This window comes from Papilio machaon, chromosome 18 (genome assembly GCF_912999745.1).
Source record: "Papilio machaon chromosome 18, ilPapMach1.1, whole genome shotgun sequence".
Taxonomy (NCBI): domain Eukaryota; kingdom Metazoa; phylum Arthropoda; class Insecta; order Lepidoptera; family Papilionidae; genus Papilio; species Papilio machaon.
This window is the reverse complement of record NC_060003.1, coordinates 5,964,931-5,975,471: the sequence shown is the minus strand read 5'-3', so window position 1 is coordinate 5,975,471 and position 10,541 is coordinate 5,964,931. Positions and strand designations below refer to the sequence as shown.

The 10,541-nt window shown below is 38.4% G+C and overlaps 1 protein-coding gene across 4 annotated transcripts in view; it reads left to right on the top strand.

Moving 5' to 3' along the window:
* The first annotated feature begins 785 nt into the window (after positions 1–785).
* Positions 786–10,541, top strand: part of LOC106721778 (calcium uptake protein 3, mitochondrial) — a 69,396-nt gene continuing 59,640 nt past the window's right edge. For 3 of the 4 annotated variants that reach the window (XM_045682219.1, XM_045682222.1, XM_045682221.1), the window contains exon 1: positions 789–1,067. In XM_045682219.1, the coding sequence (XP_045538175.1) occupies positions 792–1,067 (276 nt within the window). In that variant the 5' untranslated portion in view covers positions 789–791. Of the gene's footprint in view, positions 1,068–10,541 lie in introns of all 4 variants that reach the window. The other variant, XM_045682220.1, reaches the window with a different exon arrangement.

The following is a 10,541-nucleotide window of genomic DNA, read 5'->3' as shown; positions in this document are numbered from 1 at the left end:
GAGAAATATAGATGAGATCCATAAAATATTGGATGTTATTAAAACTGTCATCGAGGCGCTATATCGACGCGATGCAACTTTACTTACAGCTGATGTTTCCCTAAAATTTGCTTTGAAGAAAATGGATCAAATGAAGACACCACTAAGTCACAAAATGGCAACTGCATTGGCAAACGATACGCAAAAAGAAGACTAACTCAAGCAGCAACACTACAGTACTTGACTAATCCGGGTAAATATTTTGAGAACTTTGAAAATGAAGATAAAACTGTTTTTATTGGCCTACAGGTGATGAAATGCTAAACGAAATTGTTAATCTGATTAAACGCACAACCAAAAAATATATATATACCTCTTGAAAATTTGCCAGCGCCAGACCTGCGAGAAATTGACATTTTATTTTCCTTTACATTTGGTATTCATTGTAGGAAATCGATATATAAACGCAGATTAGTGTATTTTAAAAAATTTCAATGGAAAGATCGAAATGCTCGAAAAAACCGGTCTACCCGGGTTTTGATACTCTTAGACCCGAAAACCCGGGTTTTCAAAATTGAACCGAGTTTCGATGCCCTAGTTCTTGACAAATGACATATATTTTAAAATTCGCAGTTATCCTCAAGAGCAACTTAAAATGTACTATACTAAGTAAAATTTTATAAGAAATAAGAATACGGAAACAAAACTACGTAAGTATTTATAGTTAAAACAAATGCAATGTTTTAAAATTATTATGATTTTTGTATAAATTACATCTTTCTGTCAAATAAAGCATGGTGCGCGCATGCGCGATGGATGTGCTATTTCTTTTTCCCATCACTTTTCTCTCTCACACGACAATCAGCTGTTCTGTCAACATGGCCACCCTAGGTCGTACGTCTAGCAAATTATTGAAAAAATTAAACGTTTTGCCAATTTTAAATCGCGATATAAGTTCAGTGAGTTACAAAAATGTCCACAAAACTGCATGGACCACTTGTGCGTGTGTATTTGGAGGTGCTATTGTTTTATATGTTGCGAATAGATCGTACAACAGGACAAACACTGTATATGCCTTGAAAACAAAGGTGAGTAATCAATAATTACCCCCAGTAACGTATAACATTATTAAATATAACATTAATAGATAATAAATAATCACATCAGAACAAGAAAAGTTATCATTCCGAGCTCATCTTTCAGTTTATTTTTATGTGCATAGAATATCATTACGTTACTTATAATTATAGGGAGTTAAGGATAAAATGTCCTTTAAACTTAAACTTAACACTGTAAACTGTAAAGCTTAGTCATTTATATATTAAATAAAATGTTGAAGGCAATAATTATAAATAGCTCGCTTGCGCCGCTCCGGATATAAAAAACTATTTGACGTTTATATTTGCGTTCTGAAATCTAACGTATTGGATCTCGTTCATGACTTGTAGCGCCGTTCAGAAATAAAAATATTTTAAGTAATACTTACATGTTTAAAATATATTTAAATATTTTTTATAACAATTCATTACAAGGACGGTAGTACTTTTAACTACAAGACTTTCCTTTACATCGTCGACGAAACGAATGTGTGCTGAGACGATAATATTGTCTGCCTTTGCCTAGCTACTACAATAAATATATTGCGATCGTATTACTTGCTATATAATTAATACTGATGGAATAACACGTTATTTTACTACAGTTACAGGTTCTTCTCATAATAATTTCCTGGACAACGATGGGCATTTCTAATTTTAACAATTATGATTTTTATTTCACTAATTTCGGAATATATTTACCTTATAACCAAAATATCGAAACGTATAATTACTTGACGTATGATTCACTTATGTTAAATCTTATGAAGTTTTATTTAATTATTTGTGCTGTTGCGGCGTATTACTAAAAAGGATTCCCGCGTCCTAAAATTAATGTGAACGATTAATATCGACGCGGCGTCCATGAGAATCGCTTCGGCAGGAGCTTTTACGTTATTTTTTCTTTCAACTTAACACGTGTTTAATGCGGTAATGAGTTCCCGGGTGGTGAATCGTTAATAGGACAGAAGACGAATTGTTCTCGATTTTTCGAATCGATTTTTTCCCTTTGGAATTTCACTTTTTAAACTGTCACTTAGCGCGCTTAAAGCGACGGGGTTGACGCAATCTTAAATGATACTCATTTTTTTATTAGAGATTGTAACATTATGTGATTAGAATAGTGTTTATTTTGGTATTTTAAGTTTCTTAAAAAATGAAGAATGAATCACTTGCACTGTTGCAATTATCATTAATATGCCCAGTTTATGTGCATCTTTTTTATATAATGTACTGACCATAGCTAGATAGAGGCAAGTAGACAAAATACATAGACTAATGCACACAAGACCTAACGCCATCTATTAAATCCACTTAAAGACATTACACACGAAATGCGAGATTTTCGCCAATCGAATACTTAATTCCTACAGCGGTATCTTAGTGTCTTCTCTACCACCCATTCCATACTTCAATGACACTTAAAGCCCAAGTTCGACATTAGACGGCCATAGACTAGGGAAAAAGATAATTATAAATTTTGTTTACAAAATTATAAGGTCCTATTTTAAAACATAATTAATTTACTAAAATGAAGTATCTGTTTTAAAAGTTTATTTATGTAATTCCTCTGGTAGGTATAATTGGAATTCAATCGTTTAAATAACCAGCTATGGGCAATAGGATTTCTACTAGCGTATTTATTATATAGCGTATGTATTGAAATACTGAAATAGCCTAGCTTTCGTATTGCGAAATAAAGCGTCTCGTGTATAAACGCCTTAAATCTGCACTCTACATATCTCACGATGTTCATTTGTCAACGTTCACAAACAAAATAACGATCCGAACGCGTGCAACTGACTTTAATGAATTGATTCGTAAATGTACAGGAAATCTGTCGAAAAACGTTGCATGATTTAAAAGAAAAATGCAACATTCGAACAGATACAGTTTTCTATTTATCACTATCATTTTGTCATTATATGTTTGTTCGGTACAGATGTACTATAGCTCGTCATTGTTTGAATTTCGCGGTTGACCAATACGGGTTTTATGTTGGTAGGTCGACTCATTTTTATTCTCCCGCACAAGCGGGTAGTTAGAAATCCCTCTCCGCTACGGACGGGCGCGGGGCCTGCGGGGGGCTTGTGCGGGGAAAGAGTGAGTCGACAGAGCGCATCGAGTCAGCATAAAAAGGGGTCGGCAGTTGGATAGCTCATCGGACGTGTCTTATATTTAGCGTACAGGGTCGCTAAGTTACGGTTCCGCGTTCGGTTCGATAAAGGACGCGTCTATAGGGCGCTTACGGGAAGCGGTGCATCGGGTGCATCAGGAGTGCAGCATTGCTGGCGCCTTTAGACTGTATGACTGTGACTTTTTTGACTCGACTGACACCGACAGAGTGACCAGGCACCTGCAGGCGGTGAACGGGGCATCGAGTAGGTGAGTGCCAGTTCATATATTTTCAATATTTACGCCAGGCCTTGTGATACGTAGTTTAAGGCAGGTTGTGCCGCGGGACCCGAACCCGTCGTGTACGGCACAATTCGATGGTAGCAGAGCGTGGTTAGGTTAACACGTAGGTTATAACCGCGTGGTTATATTCGGGTTACGTGTTTTTCGGGCACGTATTTGCATTGCTTGGCGAAATATTGTAACGTCCTTCTCGCGCGGAATATAACGGAATATAACGGAATACAACGGAATACAACGGAATACAGAATATTATAACATATTACGTCGTACAATATTAGGTTTTTAATCGGGTCGTTTACGTTACATTTTTTATTGTACGATTGCTACGTAATATTAATCGGCCATTAGGGTTCCGTTTATTGATTTCTTATAGTTTTATATTTTGATTTAGTAATTTCACGGTTTTTTCTAGTATATTTAAATTAGGGTTTTTTTACGCATCGGTTTTTTTGTAGTTTATGTTACGGTGCATTATTTAATTTGGTGATTTTTTAATTTTTTTTTTTTTTATATTACGGTTAATTTAATTTAGTAATTTTTTTTTTCGTTTGGTAGTTTTTATGTTACCGTCGATAATTTAAGTTGGTCAGTTTTCATTACGGTTGGTTTTTTTGTTTTTTTTTTTTTTATTTTATTAGGTAATTCTTTGTAACGGGTTTTAAACATTTGGTTAAGAGGAGAATTATCTACCCACCATTTAGATTTTTTTTTTTCCCTTATCGACCATTTGTAGTAAGCGGTTTCTGGAAGCGTCGATAATTTTCTACCGTCCTTTTTTTTTATTTTTATTTTATTATGGCCGGCAAATATACCGCTAGGATAACAGGGGTGCTGAGATGGCTCGGCTCAGCGGTTTTGAATATTTCTAGGCCAGATCGTGCGCAAGCCCTTATGGCTAGATACCAGGTTTTAGACGATCAAATGGCGGATCTATATGCGGCGTACCGTGGCATTCTAGAGTTAGGTTTAGAAGCGGATGCCATGGCGAAGATTAATGCTGACATTGATCAGGCCGACGACTTGGCTGATCAAATTATTCAGGCTGTTGGTTGCCTTAAGGGATCAAGCGCTGCTGACGCGCGCGTTGCTGCGGAGTCGGAGGCGTCACCAGCGCTCATGAGTAGATTGCCGCTGCTCGATTTGCCACAATTTAACGGTGACTTGGAACAGTGGGTTGCTTTTAACAATTTATTTGAAAGCATTGTTCACAGTCGTAGGGATTTGACCCCTGCTCAGAAGCTTGCCTATTTGTTGGCGTCGTTAACGGGAGAGGCCAAGGGCCTTGTCCAACATTTAGGTCTTGTTGACGGTAATTATGATATCGCCCGGGACTTACTCAATCGTAGGTATCAGAATGTTCGGCGATTAGCAGATAGTCATGTTGCTGCTATTCTAGGCCTACCTAGGATTTCGGTTACGCAGTCGTTGCGCACACGACTTCTAAATCCTTTGTTAATAGCGGTCAACGGTCTCAAGGGTTTGGATTTACCTGTGTCCACGTGGTCGTTTTTATTATTGCACATAATTCTTTCCAAATTACCATACGCTTTACAACATAGATTTGAACTGGAATACGGCGGGGACTCCGCCACTCATCTTCCCAGCTTTGACAACCTAATTTTATTCCTGGAGGATGAGTGTCGTCGAACGGAGAATGTCCCTCCTCCTCCTCCAGAGCCTCTCGTAGTTGCTCCTAGAGCGAGGCCCGCGGGTAAAGAACACCGTCCACCGGTTTGGGCGCATAGTAGGCCGCGGATGTTTAACGCAGCGGTACGACAGGCACAGGACATTCACTGCAGTTATTGTCGGGATACAGGACACGGTGTTACGGGTTGCCCCAAGTTCCGGGAACTACGTTGGCAAGCTCGGCGCGGTATTGCTCGCCAACGGTTTTGGTGTTATTGCTGCTTGGGGGACCACCTTGTCTCGCACTGCCAGTCCACTCGTGCGTGCGGTCAGTGTGGAGGTAAGCATCATCTCCTACTGTGTGGGAACCGCAACGGCTCGCACTCGCCAAACACTCGGGGACTTGTAACTTCCCCTGTTCACAATACAAATACGGATGAACATTGGTCTGGAGCTATGCAGCGGACATCAGGTCGCCGTGATGTTAGGTCTCCACCACGGTACGAACGACAAAGTATTCATGGTTCACCAGCGAGCACGGGCGGGGGGCCGCGTAACTCTTGTAGCGACCCTCAAGCTGCGGCAAAGGAGCCTGGTGCGGCCGGCGCCCGCTCGCCACTCCACTTCTTGGACTGGCCTCGGTTGGAGCGTCGCAGGCCGCATCGATCGGATCATCAGGTGATAAGTGATCAGGATCGCCCTTCCTCCACACCACATATAAATAAATCTTCGCAGGAACGATAAGTCGTTCCACATATCCATCGCAATGCATCTCATCGCTTAGTACGGTTTCACTGTCCACCGCTCAGGTTCGCGTCGGTTCTCTTCGGAGTAAATAGGTAACCACGCGCGCGGTTTTGGACTCGGGTTCATAGGGATGCATTGTTTAAATACGGTCGGTGGAACATTTACGGTCGCGGATCGACCGGGTACGGATTACGGATTTATTCGCGGAACAGGTAAAGCGAATTGGATGGTTACATAGATTTTATTAGGCCACTTGGTGGTAAAGCGAGCAGTGGCAACTCTCCCCCAGCTCGTTTAATTTTGGGTTTCGAATTACGGTTTTAGACGCAGCCAGATATCGTCTGGCTGGGGCGGGGGACTGTTCGGTACAGATGTACTATAGCTCGTCATTGTTTGAATTTCGCGGTTGACCAATACGGGTTTTATGTTGGTAGGTCGACTCATTTTTATTCTCCCGCACAAGCGGGTAGTTAGAAATCCCTCTCCGCTACGGACGGGCGCGGGGCCTGCGGGGGGCTTGTGCGGGGAAAGAGTGAGTCGACAGAGCGCATCGAGTCAGCATAAAAAGGGGTCGGCAGTTGGATAGCTCATCGGACGTGTCTTATATTTAGCGTACAGGGTCGCTAAGTTACGGTTCCGCGTTCGGTTCGATAAAGGACGCGTCTATAGGGCGCTTACGGGAAGCGGTGCATCGGGTGCATCAGGAGTGCAGCATTGCTGGCGCCTTTAGACTGTATGACTGTGACTTTTTTGACTCGACTGACACCGACAGAGTGACCAGGCACCTGCAGGCGGTGAACGGGGCATCGAGTAGGTGAGTGCCAGTTCATATATTTTCAATATTTACGCCAGGCCTTGTGATACGTAGTTTAAGGCAGGTTGTGCCGCGGGACCCGAACCCGTCGTGTACGGCACAATGTTTTTTTTTAGACATTTTGTCAATACAAATAAGCGTCAATACGCTTTGTATTTCTTTCCTTCCTTTGTTTAAAAACAACAGAAACACAGACCAATTGGTCACCTATTGGTGTAGCAATATAAATAATTCAGCGAGAGATCTGTAGTGGTCTAGACCTATGTCGCATACTAAAAGAATATCATTGTAGTCATCGATGCGCCAATTCAATACGTGATGGATGATTCAACCTTAAAAATCTAGGTATAATAAAATTCAAAGTTTATAGACGCTCGCGGTTAACTTCGCGTTTGTCAGCGCAGGTGAAGAAAAGTGTGCGCAACCAAAGAGTTTTGTGCATCTCGTGCGATCGAGTTGCCATAATGTTTTCATGGCACTATACCACGAAACCAAGCAGGATTTCCTATAAGTGACCTACATTGAGATGTTAATATAAACATTGTTTTGAATTTTAACCATTGTTTTAACTTATTACGTGGATTGGTTAACGTTGAGTTATTAAATGTTTATAAATACAAAATAAATTGAATCGTTTATTACCTCACGTTACTATTTTGTAACAATTTATTCGACATTGCTGCTAACTTTAAGGAAAATAATTGAGATATAAATTGTCCAAAACTACACATCTCTCAACTTCTCAACACGTTTGATTATTTTAGAAAAATAAAACATTATATACTACGTCTTATAAAATAGAAGCATGCGACATTCCAACACTTTGTGGTCGCGAAACCATTTTGTATACGCGATCAGCATTGTCTATGATTGCGGATAACGCACGCACTGAATCTGCGAAATGGGAACGCTCCGTGCTAGTTTTGTCTGTGGTTTCCTTGATGCGTCATCTGTCATTCCTTAATACTTTATTCACATCCTAAATTAGCGAGTGACTAATATTTTATAACGCCTATAACACATTAACTACTTAATTTATTAGAAAGAATAACCATTATTAATGCTATGAGTCGATCAGATTTTTTAATATGAATAAAAATCAGTCAAACCTTTGACCCCAAAAGAAAGTGATAGCTAGCCTACTTTATGTAAAGTATATTAAAGGAAAACAATATTTATGTTCCCTTACAAAAAAATTACTAACATCAAGACGAATTTATCTCGCTAAAGTTAATATGAAAATTAATTTCATTCGATCAGTTTACAAAACCCCTTCATTACATGAGGGCACAGGCCAAGTATTGGGAGGTATTGTTTCGATTATACGACATTATCGTAAGTTATCGCTTCGAGAATTTAAACGCACTTTTATAACACGTTCGTGCAATTTAAGGTCAAAGGTCAACACCCTAAATAGTCATGGGACCTCCATTTTATCTTTGTTAAGATTCATTCAACCTTTTGAACTACATATTCGAGAGTTCTTACTAATCTTTTCCTTTGAATCGATTGTCACAGTGCAATCTGTTGAACACGTGCTGTAATTGCGAGATAAATTGTGTAAAGTACCTTTTAAATAAAACTTCTTAAACTTTAAAAAAAAAGTCTTCCAATTTTGAAATTTGATACGAATATAAGTCGTATCAAATTTCAAAATTGGAAGACTGTGATGAAAGATGTGTCATAAACCTCACGTTAAAAATTTATGGTCGTTACATTTGTTGTTAATAATAGATACGCCTTGGACAATCTACATCGACATAGCAAACCTTTTTTATTGAATTTCACTTTTTTATTAAAAATGAAGACACCCAAAAACCTACGCATTTTGAAACATCTTTATCACTATATTCAGTTATAATTTCAATGCATGTAATAAAAAAAAAACCTTTGTTGTTTGTGGGAGGTACAAAGCGATACATTAGTGTATTCCAAAATCCGAACAATTCTATTTGTGACGTATTTGATATTATACAATGGGATCGACAACAAATTATCTCATTATAACACTACGAATTTGTAAAATATGAAGCGATAAACAACGAAAAATGGCTATGGCATGGTGACCAGCGAGAATTGGATCAATGACTACGTGGGTGGTCTTTTCTAAGAAACACCCTTTTGTTAATGGCCATTTGGGGACAATAAGGCACCGTTTATTAGGGGGGTTGGACGGCGATTTAGGGTTAGCACGTGAATAGCCCGGCCTGATTTACCTCTGATCCGGTGGCGATGTTATCAACGGTCATTCAGTGTTTTGTTACTTGTCCCGCCATTTGTTAGTTTTTATAATTTTTTTAATTCGAGTCGGGCAGTGATTCCCGTAGTAAGGGTGATTGGAACTGATTTACAGATGTCCTACTATTTGTCGCTTTTGGATTGTATTCATAATTTAAGTTTTGTTTTTATTCTTTTTTAAGAGATTACTTGTTTATTTTTTTATAAAATTACCTTGACTAACTATAAATTAATCCAGATATTTTCGGAGCACTACATAAACTTACAGGAATAGGAAATTGAGTTTTTTTTAATTTAATCCCGATGTATTGCTGTAACAAAATACATGTTTCTATATAATTGATTTTCAACTTTTTCGAAATTAAATGCACCATAAGAATAAGTCAAATAAGGATTATACTTACAATTATAACAAATACCGGCTGACTACAGCTTGTTATTTAAAAAAAAAATACATTATTAACAACTCGAAACACGAACGTCCCTTACTCAGTCATCCATATATGATATACAGGGTGTTGAATTCAACCCAACTGTGTGGACGGATTGTGAAATGTTTGTACAACAATAAAAAGCGCAAGAGTTGATTCACGAACATCATAAATTAAATTAAAACGGTTCGTTAATCTGGTTGTCGGTATACAATGCAAAGGGGATATTGTTACTACGATAAGACTAAAGAAATACACGACAACAAAAACCACGAACATCTAATATATAAAATTCTCGCGTCACAGTTTTCGTTGCCATATTCCTCCGAAACGGCTTGACCGATTCTCATGAAATTTTGTGAGCATATTGAGTAGGTTTGAGAATCGGCCAACATCTATTTTCCATAACCCCCCCCCCCATTTTTTTTTAACTGCGCGCGGACGGAGTCGCGGGCGACAGCTGGTACTATCGTAAAGCTCGAAATATCACCTGTAAAATTGTTTAAATTTTCTTGCAAAAATTATTACAACTACACTCGTATATAGCTATGACTACAAGTCTTTTTAGCCCATCATCATAGAAGCAATTCAACTTATATAGGTCCACAAAAATTAAAGAAAATAAAAATGTCTGTTAGCTCTATTAGTCTGTTGAATGACAAAGAAATTAGCACTTGATTAGTAAAATGTCTTTTTATTTATATAAATTCAATAATAACAGGTTCGTTAGTTAATTAAACTACGGCCAATTACTCCGACACAATATTGCCTATTCACTAGACCCTTAAGCGTACGCCATTTTATCCCCTGCCTGTCAAATTCACTTGAATTTGCGTCTTAACTAATTTGATGGATAATTCGCAGACGAGTTGACGAAGGGTAGAGTAACCCTCTATTCCACTTTAGTTTAATTATACGGGGAAAGTGACAATTGTTATTTTTTTAAATAATTATTAGGGATATAATATTTAGAATTAATTGGTCCTTATGGACCCTGTGCTTACTAGCAGTTGCCCACGACTTCGTCTGTGCGGAATTAAAAAAAAATCTAGTAATAATTTGTCGAATCAGTTCAGTAAATTCGGATATTCAATGCAAACAAACAATATAGTTTTTCCTCTATATAATTCACTATCTGTGCCCCCCAGGACTCCGTCCGCAAATAATTTAATAAAAAACTTATTAAGTAGC